This window comes from Mustela nivalis, assembly GCF_964662115.1.
Source record: "Mustela nivalis genome assembly, chromosome: 5".
Classification (NCBI taxonomy): Eukaryota; Metazoa; Chordata; class Mammalia; order Carnivora; family Mustelidae; genus Mustela; species Mustela nivalis.
Window position 1 is genome coordinate 120,802,569 of NC_139024.1, and position 27,989 is coordinate 120,830,557.

Here is a 27,989-nt window from a genome sequence, read left to right on the forward strand (position 1 = left end):
CCCCCAAAGGAGAGGAAGATGCAGAATTAATTCGATGAGACTGTGTTTCTTTTCTAAGCACATTTTATTTCTCGCCACTGACCAGTAGGGCGGTTACAGACATCACTCCCCTGGGGAGCAGAGGTTCAGCGATGCAGTGACAGTCAGTCACCAAATCAGCATTATTTAGATAACTCGATCAGATAAATATTTTTGAAAAATGAAAGCAAATAGAGGCACAGAGGCCAGGAGGCCGGGTGGGAACAGCCTAGAATTCAGCTCCATTTTCACAGAAAACATGTCTGAGCCAAGGCAGCCCCTACATTTTGTCTCCCAGGACACCCCAGCCTCCCAATAAATACATTCATCAGTAAATAAATAAATAATAAATAAATAATAAATAATCACAAGTGCAAACATAAATAGAGAGAACTGGCCCCATTGTGGGAGGGGCTGGGCTTTCCTTCTCAGGAAGAATCGGGAGACATTTGAAGAAAGGGAGGCCTGAGGTCCATTCATGTCAGGTGCTAGGTGAGATCTTCTCAAGGAATGTTCTGAAGTGTTCTAGCCAAAACGAAAAGTTCCCTGACCCCCACATTCCAAGTGTTCCAGGTTGCGTTCAGGGATCCAAACCTGCGGTGTCCAGTGAGCGCTGGAAGCCCCAGTTTGCATTCTTGGTGGGGGCCAGTGCTCCGTTGTCTGGGTCACGCATCCCTGAATCTTAGGTTTCTAAGTGTTGTTGTTTAAAGTTCTAAGCTTGAGGTCCAGCTCTGAGCCCCTAATTCTCTTTCTAAGCCAGAAGGGGATAGGGGGTCGGGGGAGTGGATAATAAAAGGTTTGAGGTGGGCAAGGATGGACATCCCGCCCCCTCACAGGGCAATGATTCCAAAGTAGACCTGCCCGGATTCGGCAAAGTCGAGATAGGCAGGCAGGTTGATCTCAGCGCTGAGTCGATCCCCCTTCTCCAGTTGGAAGACCCCTCCCAGGTAGATGGGCTCGTACCAGGGCTTGGCCTCAGTCCCCTCTGGGGTTTCCCTTTGGCAAGGGCTCTTGATGGCAGACAGGAGGTTGACCTTGGTCTGGTAGGAGACGGCGAAGCGGCTGATGGTGTGTGTAAGGAGCACATTGGTGGAAGAACATCCTCGGCCCTTGAAGAGGACCTGCGAGTAGATAAGGTACAGCCCGTCTGATGGCACTATTAGCTGGTTGTCTGTCAGCTCCACACCATTGGCCAGGAGGGCATTGGCACGTCGGCTCAGCCATTGGAGTTGCCCCTCAGCTTCAGGGTTTGCTGGAGGGAAGGAGAAGAGGACGGGGTGAGTCAGTGTGACCCTGTCAGTTCCACTCTCCACATCCTGGCCCACAAGTTCTGCCCCCCCCCACATCCGGTTCCTGTCCCCTCTGTCTGTCTTCCCACATCCCATCTGGCCCTGAGGTTCTCAGTATCCCCCTCAAGGCCAATGAGTCCTTCTCATACCGTCTTCAAGGTCTGTCTACCCTCAGCCTGGTTCAGCCCCCAAATCCTATTCCTCCACATCCTAGTTGCTTCACCGTCCCCCAGCCGAATCCTTGGAGCTCTTACCTACAACATGAGCTACAGGCTTGTCACTTGGAGTTCGAGAAGATGATTCTGAGGAGGAAAGAGGAAAGAAAAAGGTGAGACCCTTAAGCTTCCTGGAAAAGATCCCACTACTTTGACCTCCAAGCCTCCTCCGCTCAAACCGAAACCCTGAATTTCCCCCACTGTGGCTATCTCAGGACCAACCCCCACCCCCACCCAAGCCCAGAATCCGGAGAGGGGGCTTTGGAGATACTTACTGACTGTCTGGGCCAGAGGTTTGATTAGTTGGAGGCCATCTGGCAGCTGCTGGGGAAAAGGAGTTTTAGCATCAGAGAAAGTCACCCCAAATGAGAAACAGCTAGGCTGCTTCTATAGCTCGTACTCTAGTTTCCTTTCACCATTCATCCATTCCCCAGCACTTTCACTGAGTGTCTTCCACAAGCTGGACACGCTCTTTTCTTATCTCTTTCCTCACATCTCTCCTTATCTCTCTCTCATATTGTCCACATCTTTCTGTCTGACCATCTTTATTCATATCACTTGTTCTGTTCCCATCTCTCTCCCCTCACCCCACGTCTCTCCACACATCTCTCTTTACATATGTCTGCGGGCTCATTCATTCATTCATTCAAGCAGCATTCAGTGAGCACCTTCTGTAGGTTCCCTTCCCCTCTCTCTTCCCCCATCTCTCTCCATGTCTCTTTCTGCCTCCACGTCTTTCTCTACATTTTCTCTCTCACCAGTCCCCATCAGCATACCTCTTTCCCCCACCCCATCTCTCTCTCTCCCTGGGTGGGAGAATGAGCAGTCTGGTGAGGCACTCACCTCTTCCTTCTGGGGGCCGATCACTCCAAAGTGCAGCAGGCAGAACAGTGTGGTGGCTCCTGTGACGAGGAGGAAGGAGAAGAGGCTGAGGCACCAGCACCTTCGGGAGCCGTTGGGGGCCCCTGCCTTCTTGGGGAGTGCCTCCTCGCCCAGCTCCACATCCCGGATCATGCTTTCAGTGCTCATGGCGTTCTTTCCAGAGGGGCTCAAGTCCAGCTGGGTGATGGTAAAGCCCTGGGGCAGTGTGTATTAGAGGGAGAGAATCGCTCTGCTGCTTGTCTGGGGGTGTGTCGTCTGAGAGGTTATTTCCAGGGGGATCTGGAGTTGCTTCTGTCTCTCCTGGCTGGTGCCCTGGTGTCCTCTCTGAGGGAGCTTCTGCTGGCTGGGTGTGCAAACAGCTGCATTTATATACCCGTGGGGCGAGAAGAGGGCGGGGAAAGGCTCTCATTCAACAAGCGGAAAACTTCCTTGGTGGAGAAACCCATGAGCTCATCTGGAGGAAGCGGTAGTGGGCCCTACACCTTCTGTCTCGGTTTCTTCTCCATTGCGGGGGCGGGGGTTTGGAAAGTTGGGGACACCCAGGCATCAAGGATACTTCCTATCCATCCTACTCGGATTCCGAGGGAGGCTTGCTGGGCCAGTCACTGTGGCGTATGTAGGACCCTGGAGGCTGGACCCCAGTTTCCCTCTGCTGGGAACTGGACCCTCAGTTCCCATTCCCTCCATTTTTTGGGGGGGCTCAGGTCTGTGGCCTGTTTTCCTCTGATTTCTAGACTGGACTTAGGTAGGTGTAGAGCTAGACCTGGGAAGGGGTTCAGAACGTTGACCCCTCGATGGGGAGAGAAATTGGGGGGAAAGCTATGCTAGGTCCTGAGACATGTGTTGGTGCCCCTGGGGGGAAAAGGAACTTGAGAGAAGGAAGCTTGAGGTGAGGGATGTGGATGGGGTCTCTGAAAGGGCTGGGGAGGGGTTGGTAATTGGCAGGGACATGCCTGGGACAGCCCCAGTGGGAGTGAAAGCAACCCTGGGAATTCACGAGCCCCATGAGAGCAGGCCTTCTCCTTTCATTCTGACAAAAGACTCAGCAGTGCTGGTTTCAGTCTTGGCTTCCAAGGGAATCTGAGGCCCTGAAGCCCCCATCCGTCAGAACCCCTGTGCGTAGCCATGTATCCCAAAGAACTCTAGGCGCCCTCTGGATTTCTGGAGATCGCCCTAGCTCTCAGAGCCCCTCTGATGTCTCCTGTACTCCCTATCTCCCCAGTCTTGAGGGTCTCCCATTCCATTCTTCCAGAGGGGCCCCATGTCCACCCCCATAGTCCTGAACACTTTTTGTGTGGTCACTTCTCCCCAGAGGACTCCTGTAATCCCCATTCCTCAGAGCCTCAGAGTGGTCATAGTTGCCAGTGGTCCCCTGACCTCCGCTCCTCCAAACCTTGGACCCCCATTTTTCCTTTCTCTTCCCAGCTTATCCTTTGTTTTCCCTGCCGTGGTCTGGCTGCCTCACCTCTTTGATTCCACCATATTTTCCCAGAGCTCCTAAGACCCCTTCATCTCCTTGTAGTCCACAGTTCCTGTCTCTTCTGAGGCCCCTGTTCTCCTTCCACTTCTTAGACAGACAAACATAGTCACACAGCATTTCAGAGAAAAGAGGTTTATTGGGCTTCACAGAAGGTGCAGATGTCTCCTCATGGGGTGTTTAGTTAATCAGTGACTATCTGAAGAGTGTTTTGCTTCTCTCTAGAGCTCCCTGGTGTCTCAGGCCCGCTTGTCTTCTCTTTCACTGGATTATCCTTAGGCCGATGTTCTCTCCCTCTTCATCTCTCGAGCTATTTCTCTCACTCTCTTCTGGTGGCCCGCTATTATTCCCTCCCCTCTATCCTCCATAAATAAATAATTTAATTTTTTCCCTTCATAAATAATCTCTCCTCCCCTGCCTCCTGTCATCCTCCCGGCTTCTCCCGGTGTCTGCCCCCTCCATGTCCAGGGCTAGGTCCTCCTTCGACTGGCAGGACAGATGAAGAGCCCTGGGCAGGAATTTCTAGGCAGACTTGAAATCCTCAGCCTAGCGCTGGGGTTTGCAGAAGGGAGGTATGATCCCTAGGGTGCCTAGAATTCCTTCTTTGGAAGCTCTAGGTAACATGAGCAGGGGAGACTTGAGGCTATTGGAAGGGTCAAAAGAGAGGCTTGGTGACCCTTGAAGTAGTTGGAATGGAGGTAAAATGGGGAGAAGGTCTTGAAACCAATTATTTTTCTTTCTGGATTTTTCTACAGAGCAAAGGCCCCAAAGAAGACACTACTAGGGCTGAGGAGTAGGTGGGACACGCCATCTGTGTGAGTGGAGAGCTGATCTCCCTGGGTGAGCAGGAACACAGCTCCCTGGTACACAGAGCGCACCCAAGGTCCCTGTGGCCCTGGGCACACGGACTTCTGAGCGCTGAGGAGAGGCACATGGAAAGGGTACTGGGAGGAGAAGAGTTGGACCTCATGGGCCAGGTAAAGAGGAGTGGGGGTGGCCTTGGGGAAGCAGCCTTCCCCAGAGAAGACCACCTGGGAGTAGACAAAGTAGAGGCCACTGGTGGGGACCAGGAGGGAATTGTTGCTCAAAGAGAAGCCATGGCGGAGGAAGGCACGATCCGTGTTGGCTCTCCAGCGCAGTGAGTTCTGGGTGCTGGGGTCTCCTAGGAAGAGCCAGAGGGGATAGGAGAGGTCAAGAATCTGGGAGTCAGCACTCTTAATTCCTGAGGAAGTAGGTGCTGGGGCAAGCTCCTGGGGGATGGCTGGGAGGACAGAGGGGAGTGGGATACCTCTGTTCTGAGGTGTGGGGGAAGTTTGGGGAGAGGTGCAGTAAATGCATGGTCGCTTGAAGCGGGGGTAGGAGAAGAGCTGGGAGTACATGTTCACGGGGCTCGGTGATGTTTACCAATAAGATGAGCAGCAGGTTTTAGGGTGCCTGGCGCCAAGTGCTTCTGAGGGTTGTGGTAGGCAGTCCGGGCAGCTGAGGATGAGATGCTGGCCCCAGGAAGCCCCTAGGGGACAAGAGTGTGGAGCGTGGCTCTAGGGCCCAAAGTTTGGCGCCCCCCCCCCCCCACTGCAGCCCCCATTATCCTGCTGCCTCACCTGGGCCTCAGGCGGCAGGGCCAGCAGCAGCCCCAGAAGGAGGAGGAGGGGGGCGCTGCACACCCGCAGGAGGTAGAGTCGTCCAGGTGGTGTCATGGGGAGAACCTGCGGGGAGAGAGACAGTGAGCGGGGCGGGGCACGGGGCGGATGACGGGCCTCCGGCCGGCGGAGACAGCATCGGGAGAGCCAGAGCCACGGCGAGAGAAGGGGACAAGATGCAGTCAGGAAAACCCCGGTGTGAGCAAGGGGGCACAGAAAGAGAAACAGGCATGAGAAGGGAACAGAGAGGGAGCGTGGCAGAAACAGAGAACGTGTGACAGACACAGAACAAACACTGACTGATGAAGAGTCAGAGAGCGGGGAACAAACCACACGGACCACCCCCCCCCTCGCCCCTCCCGCTCCAGGCTCAGCCCCAGGCAGGAGGTACGGGAATGCCGGGGCGCCCGCGGAGGGGCAGGAGTTCCCAGGGGAGTGCGCCGCCCAGGCAGCCCCAGGAGACCGGGCGGGAGAGTCTCACCTGCTATGCGGGGGCCCCTGGGCCTGGACGCCTGGGTCCCTTTATAGAGGAAGCGGCAGTGGCAGCGTGGCAGCGTGGCAGGCGGCGGGCGGGTTCTAGGCCCGGGCTGGGCCTGGGGAAGCCCCCAGGGCTGAGAAGATGCTGCCGTTTCAGTCGAAGGCAGGAAAGGCTGAGGCCTAGGAGTGAACCACAGGCTGGGGGCTCAGACGACTGAGTTCTGGGAAAGGGAGCGGGGTCAGGGGAATCGTGGGCTGGGAGGGCCAGGGAGCGGGGTCAGCCTTAGGAGTTCCAGAGAAGGGACAGTCAGTTCGGGGAGGAGGGGGATGGGAGCAGCTGGGGCGTGGGCTGGAGGCCAGGTTCCCTGAAGAGCGATTATATATAACACCTCTGCACCCTTGGTTGATTACAGGCACTCTTTGTGCCCATTTCCTCCTCTTCTACCCTCGTCCTTGTCCCGAATGGTTCAAGTCGCACTCGCCCCAGTATGTGTATTTTCCCGGTCCTCTGGCAGGTTTTCTATCAAGAAGTTGCATTATATACCTCTTTGCCTGGGATATTCTGGTTTATGCTTGCTGTCCTGGTGAAAATGTACACGGATCTCCCTTTTGCTCTCACAAAGTCCTGATTTGGAAGATAAATGTCATGGTTCCCTTATTAAGAGATGTTGCCACAGATCAGATTTTTTATTTCTTTTTAAGATTTTATTTATTTATTTAACTGAGACAGAGAAAGAGAGAGAGAGTGGGGAAAGGCAGGAGAGGGAGAGGGAGAATTCCAAGCAGATTTCCTGCTGAGCAGGGAGCGTGATGTGATGGAGCACTCCATCCTGGGACCCTGGGATCATGACCTGAGCCGCCCAGGGGCCCCAGATCAGATTTATATAACCCCAAACACACACTCTGGGCTGGAGGAATGTAGCAACTTCTGAAGTTTTCTACAGGGAAGCCTTTGGAATTCCACACAGGAGGAGCTTGAGGGTGGGTGACTAGGGTAGGGTGGGGATGACCAAAGGACTTTTCTGGAAGCTGTGTTTGCAGAGCCAGGATACTGTTTAAGATTCCCCCCTTTTAACTTGGGTACAATAAGGTGCATGTCTCTTAAGTTTATAGCCTGATGAGCTTTGCCATCTGATTATAGCCATAAAGCCACAATCCAGTTCAACATATTTGCAGGTCCCCAGAAGGTTCCTTCATGCCCTCTCCCAGCTGATACCCCCCAAAGATAACCAATCACTTTCTGACCTCTATCACCATAGATTAGTTGTTCCTGCTTCTGAATGTCATAGAGATGAAGTCACACAGAATGTACTCTTTGGGTTTGACTTCTTTCACTCAATGCGATGTTTGGATTCATCCATGTGGCTGCATTATCAGTATGTTTTTTTTTTTTTTTTTTTCTCATTAGGATGTAATAGTCTATCGTGTGAATATACTCTAGCTTACTTACCCACTCTTCTGGATGGGTAAGACGTTTGGTTTGTCTCTACTTTTTGGCCACTATGAAAGATGTTGAGATGAACATTCTTAAAAATGAGTCAGTTTTCGCTTAATTTGTAAGAAAAAAAAAAAGCAAGATTTCTAAAGATGATTTTGTCCATGTTTCAGAAGATTGAGAAAATTTGCTATCTCAAATATGGTTATCTTTATTGATGTTGGTATGCTTTCATTCTGAGAGTTTTGAATGGCTAAAGGCCCCCCCATCCCTGTGACATTGGGGATACTGTTGTTCTCCTCTGGCACAATGTTGCTGAGTAGTCTTGGGGTCCCGTGGCACAGAAGTAACATTCATGAGCCATTTCTCTTGCTTTCCTCCCCCTTCTTGAGGCTCTTTGCCTTTCATGCCTTCCTAGTCCGATAAGACTATTGTTTCTTTTCATTCTCCTTCCACCTCTTCGCTTTCTTTCTATTTCACAAACACTTATTGAGCACCTTATATAAGGCATTGAGGATATATATGAGAAAGAGAGTCCGCATGCACTCTGGGGCCTCAAAAACCAACAAGGAAGACAGGAAAGTTAGCAGATAATTACAATAGAGTGTGATAGAGGGCTTATGGTTGTCTACAGAAAAATCACTGAACTTGGCTTGGGGGAGGGGTGCTAGGCATTAAGTGTTGAGAGAGAGCCTGAGCAGAGGGGGAGCGGGAGGGAGAGAGAGAATCTTAAGCAGGCTCCATGCCCAGGGCAGAGCCCAATGTGGGGCTTGACCTCAGGACCCTGAAATCATGACCTGAGTCAAAATCGAGAGTCAGGTGCTTAACCGACTAAGCCATCCAGGTAGCCCTTCACTAGCACTTTAGGATCACTTGATGTTCTACCAAGATGACCTTGAAAACCTTGTTTTGGATAAACTCAATAGTTTCATTCTTGGGGCTTTCTCCTAGATTGTTACACACTGCAGAAGAGTCATGTCACCAGAAGGGGTATTCTGCTCATCCTGGCCATCTAACCTGAGAGAGCCCTCAGGATTTCTCAATCTTTCTTTCTTGATTTGCTTTCTACTCCTGCAATTGATGTTCTAAATCTCTGCGCCTCTTACACCTCAATTTTACCTCTTTACTCTCAGTCGGTGAAGTTGTCATCTATTTCATTGAGCTTAAGGCCACCCAAGCTGATCTCTTCACTTCCTTCTTTTTCCTTCACTTTATTTATACTTGGGGTACGAATAGATGAGGCTTGGGAGGTAAGCTGAGAACACATTCTGAAGGATTTATTAAAATTTTAAAGGTAAATTTTTTTTTTAAGATTTATTTATTTATTTATTTGACAGAGAGAGATCACAAGCAGGCAGAGAGAGAGGAGGAAGCAGGCTCCCCGCCGAGCAGAGAGCCCGATGCGGGGCTCGATCCCAGGAACCTGGGACCATGACCTGAGCCGAAGGCAGAGGCTTTAACCCACTGAGCCACCCAGGCGCCCCTTAAAGGTAAATTTTAAAAAAAGATTTATTTATTTGACAGACAGAAATCACAAGTAGGCAGAGAGGCAGGCACAGAGAGAGGGGGAGGCAGGCTCCCTGCCGAGCAGAGAGCCTGATTCAGGGCTTGATCCCAGGACCCTGGCATCATGACCTGAGCTGAAAGCAGAGGCTTTAACCCACTGAGCCGCCCAGGTGCCCCTAAAGGTAAATTTTAAATTAATAAATTTTATTATTTATTTATTAGAGAGAGAGAGAGAGAGGGCGAGCACAAGCAGGGAGAGTGACAGGCAGCAGGAGAGGGAGAAGCAGGCTCCCCACTGAGCAGGGAGCCCAATGTGGGCCTCAATTCCAGGACCCCAGGATCATGATCTGAGCACGCCATTCTGAAGGGTTTGAAACCAAGAAAAGAAGTTTGGTTTTCATTCTAATTATGATGGGGAGTCACCAAGATTTTTAAGTGAGAGAGGGACTCAATGCAGATTGGTACATCAGAAAAATGCATCTGGAAGCTGCATGAAGAATGGATTGGGGTACGGGATTTGAGGGGCTGGAGGGGAAAGCAGAAGGTGGAAACAAGTTACAAAACTTATGCAATAACCTGGCAAGGAGATAATAAGAGCTTACACTTAGACTGAGGCAACAGCAGGAGGATGGAAAGAACGAGAGTTTCTAGGCAAAATCTACAGATGTGGGCACTGAGCAGATGTGATGGAGGAAGAGTGGCCACAGATGCCCCCTTTAAGTATCTTCTTCTAGCAGCACCTGGGTGGCTCAGTCAATTAAGCATCCAACTCTTGGTTTTGGCTCAGGTCATGATCTCAGGGTTGTGATATTGAGTCCCAAGTCCTGCGTTGGGCTCTATACTCAGTGGGGAGTCGCCTTGGGATTCTCTCTCTCCCACTCTCTCTGTTCCCCCACTCCCCAAGCTCTTGCGTGTGCTCTCTCTCTCTTTAATAAATGAATAAATATTTTTTTACGATTTCATTTATTTATTTGAGAGAGAGAGAGAGATCATGAGCAGGGTGGGGGGGGCAAGTAAGAGGGAGAAGCAGACTCCCCACCAAGAAGGGAGCCCAATGTGGGGCTTGATCCTGGGACTCTGGGAACATGACCTGAGCAGAAGGCAGATGCTTAACCAACTGAGCAACCCAGGTGCCCCTAAATAAATAAATCTTTAAAAAAATATTTTGGTCTATAGTTTGGTTTCCTCTTATTCTTTAACCTACTGTCTCTTACATCACGGTTGGTTTCCCTTTTGGTCTCTGCTCCTTTCCTTTTCTCCATGTCTCTCTTTATCCAGAGTTCCTTTTCCTTCCTGTTTTCTCTTTCTGCCTCTCTAATGATAGGAGCTGATGGACTAGGAGACCTCAGTTATATTAAAGTATAAAACAGTGTTGCAATTAATGATGAGAAACTGAGAAAGGGAGAAACTTAGGTCAGAGAGGAAGACCCGGCATTGAGGGACAAAAAGGGGAAGGTGTGAAAGAGTGGTAGGGAGACATGAGAGACAGAGAGGAAGGAGGGCAAGAACTCGGCTGAGGCTCAGTGTCACAGGCGTTGGTGATATGCTGAAGGACGCTCCTTGAGATGGGCCAATCTTGGTTTCAATCTCAGTTTCGGAGGTTGTGTGAAATTTGGTTTCTTTCTTGGAGAGGCCAGCAGTTGGTTTGGGGCTTTCCCTGGGTGGGAGGGGTGATGACTAGAGTCTTGTGCCCCAAACTCAGGGAAATACAGTGTCTACAGTGGGCTATGTTGAGAAACGAGTGAAATCTCAGGCCTCTAAATGACGTAGCTTCAAACTTGAACTTAGCCTCAAAACCTATATTGGGATTTATTTTATTTTATTTTTTTAAAGATTGTATTTATTTATTTGACTGAGAGAGAGAGACAGCAAGAGCAGGAACACAAGCAGGGGGAGTGGGAGAGGGAAAGTAGGCTTCCTGCTGGGCAGGGAGCCTGATGTGGCACTCAAGCCACCCAGGCACCCCTATATTGGGATTTAATACTAACTTTGACCCTAACTCAAATATAACCTCAACCTAAATTGCAACTCAAACTACTCAATGGTAACCTCAAATCTAAACACATTCCAATAAATAAGTCTGAAAATAAACTTATCCTCTAAACTAACCCAATCTTGTTTCCTACAACTAATTTTGAAATCAACTCATCTCCACACCCGACCCTATAGTTAAACCTGACTCAAAAGTCAAGTCCAATCTAAGCCACAAAACTAAAGATGAGCTTTCTCCTGTTTTATTCCATTATTCATCCATCTCTTCATTTAAGGTGCTTTTTTTTACCCCCCACCCACTTAAGAAGTGCCTACTATGTGCTGGGCACTGTGCTAGGCAATAAGGAAATAGAGGCAAACAAAGCAGACACCCTAGTAAGGCAAGGCAGAAAGGAAATATACAGAAGTCAGTTAAGTAGTGCTAGGAGGAAACAATACAGGGGACGTGAGGAGTGGCAGAGAATTGCTTTAGACACAGTGGTCAGGAAGTCCTCTCTAAGTGGCATTTAAGCTGAGACCCAAATGGCAAGTAAGAGTGACCAGGTGAAGGTTTAGGGGACAAGCATTCCAGGCAAAGGGAAGAGCTACTGCAAAGGGTGGAAAGTAGAAATGAGCAGGGGGTGTTGAGGGACAGAAAGGGAACTGATGTGGCTGGAACAGAGAGAGAGCAGGAGTGGGGTGGGCATGAGGTCAGAGAGAGGAGGCAGGAGCCAGATCACGCAGGACCATTCAAAGAGAGATAAAGCATCTGGCTTTTGTTCAACCATGGGAAGCCTTTGGAGGGTGTAAATACGTATGTTTGTATGTGTGTGTATAAAGGCAGAGGGGAGGAGAAGTGGGTGGGGAGGAGGAAGAGGACAGAGAGGAGTGAGGCAGAGGTGACTGGATTTATGTTTTTAAAAGATCCTGTGTCTAGGGCACCTGGGTGGCTCAGTCAGTTAAGTATTTGTCTCCAGCTCAGGTCATGATCCCAGGGTCCTGGGATCTAGTTCCACATCCAGCTCCCTGCTCTGTGGGGAGACTACTTCTTCTGTCTGTGGCTCCCCTGCTCATGCTTCTTTCTCTTGCTTGCTCTTTCTCCCAAATAAATAAATGAACTCTTAAAAAAAAGAAAAAAAGATCTTGTCTAGACTGGGTTGTAGGAGGAAAGAATGAAAGCAGGGACATCAGTTAGGAGACAATGGCAGCGATAGGAGGAGAGAAGATGGTGGCAGCCATAAAGATGGAGAAAAGTAGACAAATGTGGGATATATTTCAGGGTAGAATTGTCAGGACTCTATAAATAGAGAGTGGATGGATTTTGGGGGGTGTTGGAAGATAGGTGTTGGGAGGAATGTGGATTCTGATGAAGTAGGAGAACAAAAAGTTCAATTTTGAATATGTTAAGTCTAAATCCATTGGGCAGACATCCAAGTGGAGAAGACACTTGGCAGTTGGATATAAGTCTGGCTTTCAAAGGCAAGGTCAGAGCTAGAGAGACAACACTGGGAGTCATCAGCATGAAGATGGCATTTAAAACCATGGAACTGGAAGACATGCTTTGTCTTGTGCTTCTCCCATGACCTTCTTCCAAGTATTTATGTTTTTTTCCATCATAATAAATACTATGTACCTTCCATTCTAAATTCTAGAGGCAGCAAACTCCTGTTTCTGGAAGCAAAACCCTCCAGGCTTTTTCTTCTCCTGAACTCTCACTGGGATCTAACCTCCCTGGATTAGACTGTTTACCCCACAGGACACTTCTACCAATCCATTTTACAATATGCTGTGGAACTCCTCATAGATTAAAATTCTCTGCCTCATTTTTCAAAGACTCTTCCTCTGGCATAGAGCCTGGATTTACCCTAATGTTTCTCATTTTCTCTTTGGTGAAGTCTGCTCTTCCTTCTACCCAGTCAGAAAGGGCAGGGGGCAGAGGAGAGACCATTATTCAGCACCACTGGTAACCTCCTTCTCTTCTCTTGAAGCCTGTGCCTTTTGCATTTGCCATGCTCTTTCTATCTGCTCAGTAGTCTTCTCTACCAACATCTTTATCACATTCTTAACAACTTTAATTCTAGCTCAGTTTTTCTCCATATCTCATCCCCACCACCATCTTTAGAGACTTTAAAACCACACAAAATGATCTCACACAGTCCTCTCAGTGCTTCAACTTTCTCAGTTACAAAGCTTTACAGCTTCTTTCCCTGCTCCCATTTAGGCACCCATGAGCAAGGTCGTATCTCAGACCTCAGCATCACTTGAAAGGGCTACATCTTTGAGATCTTGAGCTCCAATTTTTCCCTCTCACAACCACCATTCACTTTTTACCCCCCCCTTCCCTCCCATCATATTAGTTTCTCCATTCTCACCAAGTTTCCAACCCCTCTTCTTTCCTTGTTTTCCTTGTCCATCTGGTTTAACTTGCACTGCATGGTCAAACATTTCAGCTACTTTCACTAGCACTTTATTAGTTTTTATTATTATTATTATTTTTAGAGAGAGTGTGAGCAGGGGGAGGGGCAGAGGGAGAAAAAGAGTCTTAAGCAGGCTCCATGCCCAGGGCAGAGCCCAATGTGGGGCTTGACCTCAGGACCCTGAAATCATGACTTGAGTCAAAATCGAGAGTCAGGTGCTTAACCGACTGAGCCACCCACTAGCACTTTAGGATCACTTGGTGTTCTACCAAGATGACCTTGAAAAACTTGTTTTGGATAAACTCAATGGTCTTATTCTTGGGACTTTCTCCTAGGCTGCCACACACTGCAGGAAAGTCATGTCACTAGAAGGTGTCTTCTGCTCATTCTGGCCATCTAACCTGAGAGAGCCCTCAGGATTTCTCGATCTTCTTTTCTTGATTCAATGTTCTACTCCTGCAGGTGATATCTAAATCTCTGTGCTTCTTACACCTCAATTTTACCTCTTTACTCTCAGTTGGTGAAGCTGTCATCTATTTCATTGAGCTTAAGGTCACCCAAGCTGATCTCTTCACTTCCTTCTTTTTCCTTCACTTTATTTACATGTCATCTTTTTTTTTTAAAAAGAAACTTGAATACAACTTGTATTTTATTTATTTTTTATTTTTTAAAATATTTTATTTATTTATTTGACAGACAGAGATCACAAGTAAGCAGAGAAGCAGGCAGAGAGAGGGGGAGGCAGGCTCCCTGCTGAGCAGAGAGCCCGACTCAGGACTCGATCCCAGGACTCTGGGATCATGACCTGAGCCAAAGGCAGAGGCTTTAATGCACTGAGCCACCCAGGCATCCCTTATTTACTTAAAAAAATTTTTTTTTCAATTTATTTGAGAGAGCAAGAGAGAGAGAGAGTGATCGGGCACAAGCAGGGGCAACAGCAGGAAGAGGAAGAAGTAGACTCTCCCCTGAGCAGAGATCCCAAAATGGGACTCAATCCCAGGACCCCAAGATCATGACCCAAGTCGAAGGCAGATGCTTAACTGACTGAGCCACCCAGGCTCCCCCCTTTTTAAAATTAAATGTAAATTTAAATTAATTTTAAAATATATTTTTTCATTTATTTGAGAGAGAGAGAGCATGAGCTGAGGGAGGGGCAGAGGGAGAGGCAGACTGGGGGCTAAGTAGGGAGCTTGGCTCAGGGCTAGATCCCAGGACCCCAGGGTCATGACCTGATCCAAAGGCAGACGCTTAACCGACTGAGCCCCCAGATGCCCCATCTTTCTTTTCTTTTGACTCCGAGAAGGACTCTTCATCCTGTCCAAGGCTGTTCCTTTTGCTCTATATTCCACTTCCTGTGTCTTTACTATATTTTCCACCCACCCCTCTTATTTTCAGGATCTTTCTCTCTTCGTGCACCCTACTTTCATTTCACAAACATGTTCAATTTTATTTCTTGAAAAAAATATTTCCCTGGACTTTGTTTTCCTCGTTGCCATTTCATCTCTCACCTTCCTTTTCTGTGTGATGTCTCGAGACTAGCCCCCTTAACTACCCACTTTTTTGGGAACTGGTAACATTTTCCTCATCTGTAAAATTCGTGGGTTGCCCTAGAGATGATTCTTAGTTATCTTCCATATTCACCATTCTATGACTTTGTACCCACCACCTCCCTTTCCTCACCTCCTACTCATTCCTCAACCTATGTAAAGTGATTTCTGCCCCTCTGGTAAGTGGAAACTGTTTTCTCAAAATTTGTAATTGTCTAGTTCCTTAACCCAAAGGATCTTTCAACCTTCCCCTACTCGACCTCTTTGAAACATTAGATGTGGCTCTGTCTCTGCTTGGCACACCCCTCCCTTGCCCTACTTCTCTGACAGCTTCCCCAACTCCCTCCTTTATTGATTCCTCTTGCTTAGACCATCTTTGGGGCTCTTCTGGCCATCTTCTCACAAGGATCCTGTGCACTCCGAGGCTCAGTGTCCACTAGGAAGGAAATGATGCCCAAATCTACCCCTCCAGCTCACACTTTTCTCGAGTTCCTGGCCTGCTTGCCAGAAATCTCCATCTGACTGTTATGGCAGCACGTCAAACTCAGCACACCTTCCTTGAACACTTGATTACTCTAAGGAGGTGCACCCCCCTTATGACCTGTAGTTGTTACTGATAGATTGTTTATCTCATTAGACTGCAAGTTCTATGAGGGCAGTGACTTTATATTTCATTTAAACCTTTTGTCTAGCAGAGTGTTCTGCTCCTATCAAATATAATTTGTGCTTGGGGCGCCTGGGTGGCTCAGTGGGTTAAAGCCTCTGCCTTCGGCTCAGGTCATGATTCCTGGGGTCCTGGGATTGAGCCCCGCATAGGGCTCTCTGCTCTGCAGGGAGCCTGCTCGCCCCGCCCCGCCGCCTTTCTGCCTACTTATGCTCTCTGTCAAGTAAATAAATAAAATCTTAAAAAAAAATAATTTGTGCTTAATCAAAATATATTGCTTCAGTGTCTGAAACAGAATTCCTTATCTTTCCCTTCAGCTTGGTGTCTCCTTCTAGGCTTAGGGAATCATCTTCCTAATCTTCTAGGCTCAAAATTCAGAGCCATCTAAGGTTCCTCTTCTAAGATTCCTCCCACTGTCCTATCGGTTGTCTTGTGCTAATGACTTATCCTCTCAAAGTTTTTAAGATCTTTTCCCTCCTTTAATGCTATTTGGAAGTACTCAGACCTAAGTGAAAGTACACAAGTTTTGGAGTAAGATGCACTTAGTGTTAATCTGCTACTTTTTATCCATGTAGCTTTAAGCAGGTTCAGTATGTTTATGAGCCCTGGTTTCCTCCTTATTTATTTATTTGACACACCGAGAGAGAAAACAAGTAGGCAGAGAGGCAGGCAGAGAGAGTGGGAAGGAGGCTCCCTGCTGAGCAGAGTCCGATTTGATTTGGGGCTCAATCCCAGGACCCTGAGACCATACCCAAGCTGAAGGCAGAGGCTTAACCCTCTGAGCCACCCAGGCGCACCTGGTTTCCTCTTTTTTTTTTTTTTTAAAGATTTTATTTATTTATTTGACAGAGAGAGATCACAAGTAGGCAGAGAGGCAGGCAGAGAGAGAGAGAGAGAGGAGGAAGCAGGCTCCCTGCTGAGCAGAGAGCCCGATGCGGGACTCGATCCCAGGACCCTGAGATCATGACCTGAGCCGAAGGCAGCGGCTTAACCACTGAGCCACCCAGGCGCCCTGGTTTCCTCTTTATAATGGAGATCTACCACCCATCTTCTGAACAGTTGTCGGCAGAATTACTCCTGTTAGGAAAGGGCTTGACATGGCAGGTGTTCATAGAACGAGTGATTAATTGCTTTCTCCTTTACTCCTCATCTGTAACCCCTGCAGCACTCTCCTGTTCTCTCCCTCTCTTCTGCACAGCTGCCACAAGCACCGAGACACACAGGAAGAGGTTCCAGACCCTTTACCTTGGCCTCCTTCGGGCCTCTCTTCAACACGTACTTACTCACACCTGTGCTTTGTCTGTCTCAGGACGTTCATCTTTTCCTCAATATACTCTTTTCTGACTCCTGGTCTCAGCTGAAGCCATTTCCCTTGTCTACGGAGCCTGTCTCTTCATCTCTACCCATAGAAATTCTGCCCATTCCTCAGCACCAGTCAAATGCCCTCTCCTGGTTCAGGGTCTTCCCCCACCCCTTTTCTGTATCCACTATGTCTTACTCCCCAACATGTACTCAGCATCATGCCCTGAATGACAATTAGGTATAGACCTCGCTTCCCCTGTTGGATGGCAAACTTGCAGCAGTCTGGATTTCTCTTTGGGCTACTTGTTGCTCATTTGAACTACACTCAATAGAGTCCCTCCCAGATCCTTTTCCTAGCTTAACTCAAACTAGCCCCAAGCCCAATCCCAATCCCCCAATTGACCCTTTTTGATCTCACTGGTCTTGTTCCCTAATCCTGTTTTTCTAACTGAACCCCAGCATGTCATCCTTCACCAAGAATTAATTCCTCGTTCCAGCTCTCAGAGCAGATGCACACATTCACACCTCCCCAGTGTTTCACAGTAGGCACTGAGTCATCCCTTGGGGATCCCTGGGCCCCCCTCCCTGCCCCCACCACGGTGGACAGGATGCCTGCTGCCTGGCCCCGGGAGGTCAGAGGAAGCCAGGGCCTCTAGGGCTCAGTATTTTTATCAGCCTAGGAAACAAGAGACACAGAAGCGGAAACCCTGTGGTCAGAGAAAGTGAACAGCCCTCATCTCAGGGGAACCCCCAAGAGGGCTGGGGGCCAGACACCAGGGAGGGACGTTGAAAAGAAGGTGGTTTGGGGGCCGGGTATCAAGGCTTATTTTGATTTGGTTTTATGTAACTTGCAGAGTGGAAACGATGCACTTCAAAACCAGAGAAAAATTTGCTGGATGGAGGAGCAAATTTGGGCATCAAAGGTTTCTGTTGCTTATCTCTCAACCCCCAGCTTAGGGATCCTAACCCCAACTCCCCCAATTCCCCCCAACTCCCAACCTGGGCTCTTTGCATGCCACTTCCGAAATTTCTGGCCTGTGAGAGGAACCGGACGCCTGGGTTGCTCACAGCTCGCAGGCTCTTCTCTGAATCACAGCAGCTTCCTCTCACAGGATCTTTCTCACCAGCCCTTCCTCCTCCTGACCCTGAACAGATGCCTGGTCCCTGGGAGGCCTTCCATCTCCTGGCTGTCTTCTCCCAAGGTCTTGGGCCCACCCCGTGTTCCCCTGCTTCCACGGGCTTCCCTCCCCAAGCTCTACCGCCCTCTGGGTGCTCTTGAGTACACCAGCGTTCCATACCTAAAAAATTAGTTTCTGGTTCTTAAGATTCTCTGTAGACTGCACACGCCAGCGTATGCCTGTAACTCTTCTTTTCGTGGATTTCCCTGTTGTGTCCTGGAGGATGGCAGTGGCATTTGGTACTGTCTGCAACTTCCTCTCCCTGTTGTGGGGAGCCTGAGTGGAGATCGAGTATGGAACAATGAAAGGGATGGCACCAGCCCCCCTCCCACTGCCCCTCGGGACCTTTTCAACTTCAGCAAAAGGGGTGTATCTGGAAGGCCAAGTCTAGACTGCCCAGAGATAAAGCCTAGGTGTGGGAGAGGGAGAGAAGCTGGAGAGGACTGGGGCCCTGAAGGAGACCTAGGATTGAGGAGCTAGAGGGGAGACGGCCTTGGGTGTGGATCCCTGGTTGCCCAAGAACAGACAATCCAGGTTACATAATTTGGCTCTTTCCACCTCCTTCCCCTGCTCCTAATTTTAGCAACCGAAATTCCACTCCCCCACAGGGCTCTTCCCCTGTCCATTCTGCTTCTATCCCATCCTCCCACAACCTCCTCATGGTCCCCAGCTCCAGCTGCCCCCAACTCAGACCATTCAGTGACTCAGCAAAGGGAAAGCCCTGTGTTGGGGGAGGGGGTATTCAGTGGGCAGGAGGATGTGGTTCTGGCTGGGGAACTGGGGAGAGGAGGGAAACTGGTTTTGTTCCTTTTTTCGTCTCTGTTCATGTCTATTTCTCCAGTCACTGACAGTGGAGGAGCACAGCGCAGGGAGTGGTGACTGGTGGGCAAACTGGGTCTGCTCAGAGCTGCCTTTGTGGCTGGGCAAGCAGGGCCTTCTTGGCTCCAGCTGAGAGCCCATCTTGGTGTGTACGTGCGTGATGCAGGTGTGTAGGAGCTGCGGGTTCTGGCAGGCGGGGTGGGAAAGGAGATGTCATGTATGATGAAAACCACAGCAATGGAAAAAGGCAGAGGAGACACCAGGAGTGAGATGTGGAACCAGGTCTTATTAGGAAATGGAGGAGTCAAGGAGCAGTGGTGGTGGCCCATATCCTCCCCACTCCCACTTGTTACAAGTTTCGCTCCCACCCCATATCCTTTGCTGCGTAGCATCAGCCTCTTCCTCATCGTCCCCATACCTGACCTTCCCCTCACTACTGCCCTGCCTCTAAGGATGCATTCCGTGCAGTTTCTCACTCTTTCTCTGGGGTCACTTGAGGGCCTCTGCATGGCGGTTCAGGGCTTGAGAAAGGGCCGTCACAGCACCCATCACGCGGCCCAGCTCCCAGGTCTCAATCTGGCTTCGGAATCGCTGCAGGAAGCGGTCAGGGTGCCAGCGGACCTGCTGGACCCTCAAGTACCTTCTCAGGGCCCCCTGCTCCTCCAAGGGGGGGCCCCTGGCCACCAGGGCTGCGGCCATGGCCTCCGGGTCCCCTCCTCCAGGGCAAGGCCAGGGCACATCGCCAAAGCGCCAGAGGCTACCCCTCCCTGCTCCTCTTGGGTGTTCTGCCCTGGGCCCAACCCTGGCTGGCTCTGGCCCTCTGTCCCCACTAGCCTCCTGTGCCCTCTTTGCTCGGCTCTCACGCAGTTCTTCCTCCTTGGCCCGGGCTCGCTCTCGGAAGAGCCGCTGCTCCTCCTCCTGCTGTTGCCAGCTGTGACTGGAGCCCTCAGCCCGTGGGGGTCGGCAGGCTCCCTCTGCCTCTTGCTGTTGCTGCTGGTGTTTCTGTGCATGCTCCCGGGCCAGGCGCTCTGACCAGGCTGAGAAGGACTCGGGCTCCTGGGTCTCATGGGAGGCATCATCTGTTTGGGAGGGCAGGATGGGGGTGGCTGGGAAATGCTGTTGAGGAGGTGACAGTCAAGAGGGAGGGCAGTATAGAGGAAGGGGGTACAGAAGGCCAGCAGGAACATGCATGCAGTGGGTACAGAAAAGCAGTCAAGGGGAAGAAGGGCAGCTGTGGATGGGAATGGATTCCTCACCTTCAAATCTCCCAATGACCTCTTGCCACTCATCCTCCAGCTCTCCCTGCAGCTTCTGCCTCCATTCCCGCTCCTTAGAAGCCTCGTCCTCCTCCTCCTCTTCAGCAGAATCCCAGGGGGGTCCCCAGCCCAAAATTTGCCCAGGGGTCTCCCCATCCTTATTCTTTATTCCCATAGCAGAAGGGCAGCGACTCAGTAGTGGCAGGAAGAAGTCCGTGTAGGCTGTTGGTGGGAGAGCAGTGAGCAGAAGTTAGCTGGGACTCCCATTCCTTGACACGGCTGCCATCTTGAATCCTGCTGGTCACTCATTCCCTTGGTCCTACAGCAATGGAAATGGTTGCCCACACAGAAGCCTCCTGGGTATTAGGAAATCACTGTCACTGACAAATATTTACTGATAGCTTACCACATGCGTGAGAAGCGTGGTAGTTGAAAATAATCTGATCCGAGGCCCTACAAACTATTTTAGTGTCCTAGGAGTTCTACTGTGTTAAATGACATTTTCCAGCCTGCCTCCAGACACGCTGGGCAATGTCAAAAACCTCTAACTATGTATTTCATTTTTGGCTTGAAAATATTGTCACTTTACAACTCTTACTGTGTGTTTCTGACCCAAAGCTGTACTTCAGACTGGTAAAGTAACTGAACATTTTACTCTGCAACATTATAAATATATAAATAAAGAACAGGAACCATTTCATATCACTTTTCAATAAACTGAGTAAAATAAATGTTTTCAGGGAGGGGAATTTCTCTCAGTCAACCTCATACAGTGCATTCTGGGAGAGGGGTGGGGAGGTAGAGGGTCTACACCAGCAACAAGTTTAAGCCACAGATATGTTCTCCGCAGCAAAGCAAGCTCTTTCCAAATTGACTACTGATCTAGGGCAGAAGAAAGGGGCTGAGAGAGAGGGTCCCACCCAGGTGCTGGCTGACAGGAGGGTAGTGATAAAAAGAAGGACTGATGTTCCTGAACTCTCCTCTTTCCTGAGCCCTCACCTCACTGCATCCACTCTAGCATCAGATGAAGGCCATGCTACCCACTTTACGGCCAGCCTGGCACTCTAGCCCTGGCCCAGCCCACCCCCTATGGCCACCAAGCACCTCTTTCACTCCTGGGACAGAGGAAGGTGAGTGAGGCACCCTCCCTTCCTGTGGACCTACTTTCTCTCCTTAGGGCAGGAGGAAATGGGCGGCCAGTCCTTAAATCTTTACTTTGTGGTGCTGCCAAGTACTGGCCACCTGGCAAAAGGATGGGACAAGGGAAGGGTTATCCTGTCACTGCCAGGAAGGTAGGAAGGTAGGATAACACAATGGGCCCACCTTGGCTGGGCAAGGCCCATCGCCCCCCACCCATCACCTCTTGGTACACTTGCGTGCTGCCCAGCTTAAACCCCATCAGGATGAGAGGAGGAGGGGCTACTTCTCTTTACCACTGATGTGACCTGTCACCAGCCCTCTCTAACTGTCCCACCCAGCAAATACCTAGTCCTGTCTTTCAACTACTTACTCCCCACTACAGTTCACAGCAGGTACGAGGATAGGTGCGTGTTCAGGCTTGCACAGGTTTTTAAATTCATGGGTTTTAAGGACTATAAAACATGGTAAGTAGGGGCGCCTGGGTGGCTCGGTGGGTTGAGCCGCTGCCTTCGACTCGGGTTATGAACTTGGGGTCCTGGGATCGAGTCCCGCATCGGGCTCTCTGCTCAGCAGGGAGCCTGCTTCCTCCTCTCTCTCTGCCTGCCTCTCTGCCTACTTGTGACCTCTCTCTGTCAAATAAATAAATAAAAAATCTTAAAAAAACCCCAAAAAACAAAAAAACAAAAACAAAAAACATGGTAATATGGTACAGAATATTCAATAACCCCTAAAAATGTTCGTGTGTGGAAAAAGCTGGCTATGAAACTATACGTAGGATTCAACCACAACTGTGTAAAAAAAGAGACCAAATTCTATGGGTTGCAAAAAAAAAAAAACAGACTAGAAAAAAATATGTAAAAACCTTAGTCTCTGGGTGGTAGGACTATGGATGGCTGTCCTCCAATCTTATTTGGTTAATATTTTATTTAAAAATTTTAAAAAAGATTTTATTATTTACTTGGCAGAGAGAGACAGCAAAAGAGGGAACACGAGCAGGGGGAGTGGGACAGGGAGAAGCAGGCTTCCCACTGAACAGGGAGCCTGATGTGGGGCTCCCTCCCAGGACCCTGGGATCATGACCTGAGCTGAAGGCAGATGCTTGACTAAGCCACCCAGGCACCCCTGCTTAATGTTTCAATATGAAAGGGATATAACTAATGAGAAAATTTTCTTTTTAAAGAACGAAGAATACATTTAATCACTGTTAACAGTTTGCCTTGGTCCCTTCCGGTCCTGTCTGGGTACAAATGCATACACAGGATGACTTTTTTTCAGAGATATGTCATCATGCTATATGTTTTGTTTGGCAACTTGCTTTCTTCACCTACCATCTCATTCATACTTTTCCACAGGAGTGTACACAGTCTACCTCATTCATTTTTATGACCATGTAGTGTTCCGCGATGTGTATGAAACAAACATCTCCCCACGCCCAGTCAATAGACTTTGTTTCCAAAAATGTTCGGCCTCCCACATTTGTCTTTGTAGACTCCTTACAGTATTTGTAGACTCCTTACAGTATTTCTGTGGGGTAGATTATCAGAAGTGGAATTTCTGAGTCAAAGGACATGAGTGATTTTACCAAACTGCTCTCAAATTTGTGCCAACATATACTCCTACAGAGAATATAAAAATGCCTGTGTTGTCCTATACCAAGACTGAGTATCATCAACCAACCCTTTTAATTTTGCTCATTTGATATATGAAAAAAATGATCTTATTGATGAAGTTTACTGTACTTTATATGTTCTTTGGCTTTTTCTTTTTTTAAAAGATTTTATTTTTAAGTAATCTCTATTCACGTCCCTGAGATAAGAGTCACAAGCTCTGGTGACTGCGCCAGCCAGGCGCCCCTGGCTCTTTACTTCATTTGTGAATGACCTGTTCATATTCTCTGACTACTTTTCTCCTAGATATTATATATATAGACATGAGAATTATTTATATATCATAGATATCACCCCCTGTGTCGAGTATTTGTAAATAATTTCTCCCATCTTTGAAAAGTTTTTATGTAGTTAAATCCATATCAATATTTTCTTTTATAGCCTTTGGCTTTACTGCATCCTTAGAAAGGCTTTCTCCCCTCTAAGATTATAAAAATATCCTCTTGTGGTTTTTTTCTATCTTTTTTTTTTTTTTAAAGATTTTATTTATTTATTTGACAGAGATCACAGTAGGCAGAGAGGCAGGCAGAGAGAGAGGGAGAAGCAGGCTCCCCGCTGAGCAGAGAGCCTGATGTGAGACTCGATCCCAGGACCCTGGGATCATGACCTGAGCCGAAGGCAGAGGCTTTAACCCACTGAGCCACCCAGGCGCCCCTCTACTATCTTTTTATTTATCTAAAAAAATGTAGGGGCGCCTGGGTGGCTCAGTTGGTTAAGCATCTGCCTTATGCTTAGATCGTGGTCCTGGGGTCAAGCCCTATATAGGGCTCCCTGCTCAGTGGGGAGCCTGCTTCTCCCTCTGCCAACTGCTCCCCCTGCTTGTGCTCTTTTTCAGATAAATAAATAAAGTCTTTTAAAAAATGTAGAAAGTATAGTACAATAAGCAGTGTATTCCTCCCAGGTATGTTACTGTTTTGTAATTTTTGCAACATTATTTTGTCTTCAAGAGATAAACTATCATAGATAAAACTAAAGATTTCTCTGATGCTGTCTTCTAAATTTTATTCCCCTCCCCAGAGGAAACTCCTCCCATGAATTTGGTACAAACCCTTCCTGTCACACTTAGATCTTTAAGCAGCTGTACTTCTGAGTCAGTAGGACTGTTCCTCAGATGGGCCAAATACTTCAAGGTTGTTTATTAAATAGCTCGCTGCCCTCTGGTGATTTGAAATGTCACCTTTATCATCAATTTAGCAGTACAGATCGACTTCCCAGTGCTCTTTAATTAGTACGGTGTACTTTTATATTAGGGAAAATATGTATAAAAAAAATCTGAAGTAAACATGTACTTTGCCTTAGTGACAGAAGCACTGCTCTTCCCCTCTCCATTTTGAGACGTGATTTCTACCTTAAAGGGATGTTCACACTAACTGGCACAACACATTTTTGAAAGACCCCAATATTGGAAGCTTATATTGAGTGATGATTGACTGAGGCATGGAGGAAGAAAAGGTAACGGGGGGTGTCAAAGAGGGCTTCAAGGAGGAGGCAGGGCTTATGTTGGGCTGGGAAGGGAGGATAACTTAGCAAAGTAAAAATCAGGTGGATGGGAAGGCAAAAAAAGAGACAGGCAGTCTTGTGAAAAACACATTTGGGGTCACTGAAGACAGAGCTACGTAGCTGGAGCTGCAGGTTTGTGGTTGTGCTATGGTAGGAAAGGCTGTAAAGGCAAACAGAACATAAATCAGACAGCTCAGCTATCTGCAAAACAGGGCCACAGCTTACTCCTACTGTGCAGCTCAAAGTGAGTAGCGGGTGGTAGAGGTCTGGTACTGTGCTGGCACAGAGCAGAAGTGCACTCAATGTGACATAAAAAAAAAAAAAATACCTGGCTGCCTTTGGACTTTCTTCTTTTTGCAAAGACTGTGAGAAAATGACCTATTGTTTCTTAGTGTTCACTAGTTCTTGTGTGTAGAGAATGGTTATTGTCTGACTAAGGTATATTTATATGAGGGTCTTCGACACCTAAGACCACTTCCCCAGGAGGTGACAGGTCCCAAAAGGAAGTTACCGAAAGCCATTCATTGGCATCTCATTGGTTGTGACCACATAGCCCAGTCAATCCAGTAGGAACTTGGGAAAGGGGGAAAACCTCCCTTTCCTTAGGGGAACCTGGGTCATTTCATCTGTTCAAAGAACGTATTTGCATTTTAAGACCTAATGGTCTCTAAAGCAGCTCCAAACTTAATGAGATGGGCCCCTCTACCGAAGAGCCATAAGGCCACCTGGTGGCAGGGCTGTCAGGGAACAGAAGCAGCAAGGCCTGAGAAGATACCAGGACTTGGTTGGGAACTGAGGACAGGCCCCCCCTTAGGAAGACAACCTGTTGGCCAGGATATTTCAGGAAGTTCCTGAACCTTCAAGACCCTAATTTCCTCATCTGTAATTGGATAATAGTATCGATCTCATACGCTTCTTAGATGTCAATAAAATGAAGGAAGATCCTACAATGAGAGAGATTTTTATTCCTCAAAAACCATAATTGGGTAGTATAAGAATAAAAATAACAATACTTTTCATCTGGTGGGTGCCAAACCTGTACCAAGTGCTTGCCTCATTTACTTGTCACAACTTCTATTTAGAGAGGCAAGTTAAAAAATAAAAAATAATAATTAAAAAAAGGGATTAAAATTGGGCTCATGGAAGTTAAGCTGCATGTCCCTGGTACACAGCCTGTAGGTGGTAGAGTCTGAACTTGGAGGAGGTCTGGAATCTGCCACAGGGTTCTCTGCTCTCTTGCCATGTTTAATGTCAGCTGTCAAATTAGATGCCTACATTTTGCAAACCTCCTCGTTTTAAGTTTTGGTTTTTAAAAAATCTGAATATGCCAGCCTATCTTACTATATTAAAGGAAATTAAAGTGTTTTTTTTTTCCCCCCTCTCTGGGGAAAGTTTTGGGGGTGAGAGGGGTTTCTGCTGGGGAGCTAGAAGATGGTAATAGTAGCAATCAAATTGGGTTGTTCATCCCAATCTAGGGATTTTCCTCTACTGTTCTTACTTTAGAAGGAAAAATCTCTAGCAGGGGAAAATTGCCAGAGGGTTTTATTTTCCTAAGGGCTGCTACCTCTACAGAGCTGTGTCCATTGTCAATAGGTCCCCATCTGACCCTGTGTCAAAGGTTTTTCAGAACTCAGATGTTTTTGGGATTTGGTAGATCTGATCTGAAAGTACATACACTGTATATTTAGTAGCTGGGGAGGGCCTGGGCCGCTCCAATAATCAAACACGTGAATGTTTCTGTGGAGAAATGTATGAACATTGACATCTGTAGGATGAAAAAGACTCACAAATAGTCTTGCTTTAGTTCAGGTTAGTTTTTCTCACCAAATGAGTATGGTGAAAAATGTTTGGGTCTTAGTGTTTTTGAGTTGCAGAGAGGACGGTGAAGGGAGTACGGACGGATCTGTTGATAACAGGAACACTACTGGCCAACATCTACTGTGTGCTAATCACATGCCAGGTGCTCTAATTACATAGTGTGTCATAAAAATATATGATACAGCATGGGTGTTTTGAACATGGGCGCTATCACTGTGTAATTCTGTAATGTATCACACAGGGTAAGACAGTTGTTAAGAGCACAGATGATTTAGCTAGGCTGCCTGGATTCTAATTCCTCATCTGAGAAACAGGGGATAATATTAGTACTTATTGTTATGAGGATTAACTGGGCTGTTTTGTGAGAAGTGCTGGGACAAAGTGAGAACTGTTGTTATTTAATTCTGCACGAGGGCAAACTAAGCTTCAGGGAAGTTTAGTAAATAGCCCAAGAATACACAGCTGTTAAGTGTGGCACAGGGATCTGAACCCAGGCAATGGAACTGCAGAACCTAAACTCTATCTTACTTTTTGCACTGCAAACAACCAGTCAAGAGACAAAGGAGCTATAACCTTGTTAAGTTGTGAAATTTGAAGCTGCTGTTTTGAGAATGTTGGGTTCTTCAGACAATGGTAGCTCAGTAATATAAAGTCACAAATGCCAACGGGGTCAACTACCATCCCAGGCACAACTAGCCTATTTTTCAGCTGCTGGTCTTCATCTCATTTGCGGTCAGTCAGTGGCTCACGACCTTATTCCCCACCAGGAAAACTCACCATCAGGGCCCTGGCGGGCAGCAGCGTGCAGCGCCGTGTCCCCGTGGCGGTCCTGGTGGGCAGGGTCAGCCCCAAGCCGAAGCAGCAGGCACAGGGCGGGGGCATCGTGGCGGGCACAGGCCCGGTGCAGTGGTGGGGGTTGCCCAGCGTCTACATCGAGGCCTGGGTGTCGCTGGAGGAGGGCCTGGGCCCGGACCAGCCGTCCTGCAGACAAGTAACGACGGAAGCGGCGTTCTCGGCGTTGGCGGCGGGTAGTGGAGGCCATGGAAGTCTTGGGCTAAGGAAGAAGGAAAAAAAGGCAGCTGTCAGGGCCCCAGCCTGGCCTGGTCCCTCCTCCGCCGCCCCTGACATCCCCTCTTGTTCCTCCCTTCGGCCCCCCTTCTTCCTACATCTTCGGCAAGAGATGAGGTCTCTCCTAACTCTCATCCCTCAGCCAGATGCTAGGTTTGAAAAAAATTTTGAAGAGGGCTTGGGTCACATTTTTTAACGTAAAATTTGAGAAAAGGGTAATTGCTTTGAGGTTCATTAGCCCAGATAATTTTTAATAAGAGACTTTGAAAAAGACAAAGAATGATGGGGAAAATATTTATCAACAGAAATCTGAATTTAAAAGTCACAGATAATTTCAAATAATAATCTAGAAACGGAGTATGATGTACCCGGCAGACAGATGTGGAGGCTTCTCCCTCTGGGAACTGGGGGGAGGGGTTACTCATCAGACCTGCCCCCCCCGCCCCCCTAAGTAACCCCAAAGCTGTAGGCCCGAGGCCTGTGTTTAAAACGCTGCGAGGAAGGGAGGCGGGGAGGGCGGGGACACTCTAGGCTGGCGGAAATGGCGCAAGCCGAGACGCAGGTAAAAGGCGGAAATGAACTCGTTACCGGATGTCGTCTCTCTCTCGGAGAGAGCGAGTTGTGTGTGTTTCCTCAGTCGGGTCTCGGGTGGGGAACTTGGGAACTTAAGATAAAGGATCCGCCTGAAACCGGAAGACTGGAC

The 27,989-nt window shown here is 48.4% G+C and overlaps 3 protein-coding genes and 1 long non-coding RNA gene across 6 annotated transcripts; 1 reads left to right on the top strand and 3 right to left on the bottom strand.

The window, feature by feature from the left end:
• Positions 1-45: 45 nt before the first annotated feature.
• TNF (tumor necrosis factor) lies at positions 46-2,755 on the bottom strand. 2 transcript variants are annotated; one of them, XM_082732867.1, is made up of 4 exons: positions 2,366-2,755; positions 1,798-1,843; positions 1,562-1,609; positions 46-1,270 (listed from the first exon to the last, which is right to left on the bottom strand). In XM_082732867.1, exons 1-4 carry the CDS (start codon positions 2,549-2,551, stop codon positions 849-851), a joined length of 702 nt encoding a protein of 233 aa, XP_082588993.1. In that variant the 5' UTR covers positions 2,552-2,755; the 3' UTR covers positions 46-848. The 2 variants fall into 2 exon arrangements, with proteins under 2 accessions (XP_082588993.1, XP_082588992.1); XM_082732866.1 differs by having other exon boundaries at positions 1,798-1,846; positions 2,366-2,746.
• On the top strand, positions 1,278-21,329 carry LOC309865893. Its single transcript, XR_014312298.1, has 5 exons — positions 1,278-1,635; positions 4,637-5,908; positions 8,771-8,923; positions 16,704-16,813; positions 17,695-21,329. It is a non-coding gene; the product is annotated as an uncharacterized lncRNA (long non-coding RNA).
• On the bottom strand, positions 4,001-5,578 carry LTA (lymphotoxin alpha; the record flags this gene model as incomplete). The annotated part of the gene is made up of 3 exons (XM_082732868.1): positions 4,001-5,043; positions 5,286-5,391; positions 5,483-5,578. 3 exons carry the CDS (start codon positions 5,576-5,578, stop codon positions 4,631-4,633), a joined length of 615 nt encoding a protein of 204 aa, XP_082588994.1. The 3' UTR covers positions 4,001-4,630.
• NFKBIL1 (NFKB inhibitor like 1) lies at positions 19,104-27,984 on the bottom strand. 2 transcript variants are annotated; one of them, XM_082732860.1, is made up of 4 exons: positions 27,875-27,984; positions 26,996-27,272; positions 20,094-20,315; positions 19,104-19,916 (listed from the first exon to the last, which is right to left on the bottom strand). In XM_082732860.1, exons 2-4 carry the CDS (start codon positions 27,258-27,260, stop codon positions 19,327-19,329), a joined length of 1,077 nt encoding a protein of 358 aa, XP_082588986.1. In that variant the 5' UTR covers positions 27,261-27,272; positions 27,875-27,984; the 3' UTR covers positions 19,104-19,326. The 2 variants fall into 2 exon arrangements, with proteins under 2 accessions (XP_082588986.1, XP_082588985.1); XM_082732859.1 differs by lacking the exon at positions 27,875-27,984 and adding an exon at positions 27,655-27,827.
• Positions 27,985-27,989: the final 5 nt, after the last annotated feature.

Bases quoted from the DNA above. Each gene is read 5' to 3' on its own strand.
- TNF (XM_082732866.1), bottom strand. From the start codon at position 2,551: ATGAGCACTGAAAGCATGATCCGGGATGTGGAGCTGGGCGAGGAGGCA. The intron at 1,847-2,365 runs GTGAGTGCCTCA...CCTTTTCCCCAG, and splicing joins TCGGCCCCCAGAAGGAAGAG to CAGCTGCCAGATGGCCTCCA. The intron at 1,610-1,797 runs GTAAGTATCTCC...TTTCCTCCTCAG, and splicing joins ACCTCTGGCCCAGACAGTCA to AATCATCTTCTCGAACTCCA.
- NFKBIL1 (XM_082732859.1), bottom strand. From the start codon at position 27,711: ATGAGTAACCCCTCCCCCCAGTTCCCAGAGGGAGAAGCCTCCACATCT. The intron at 27,273-27,654 runs GTACATCATACT...CTTCTTCCTTAG, and splicing joins CCTCCACATCTGTCTGCCGG to CCCAAGACTTCCATGGCCTC. The intron at 20,316-26,995 runs GTGAGTTTTCCT...TCCCACCAACAG, and splicing joins TGCCCGCCAGGGCCCTGATG to CCTACACGGACTTCTTCCTG.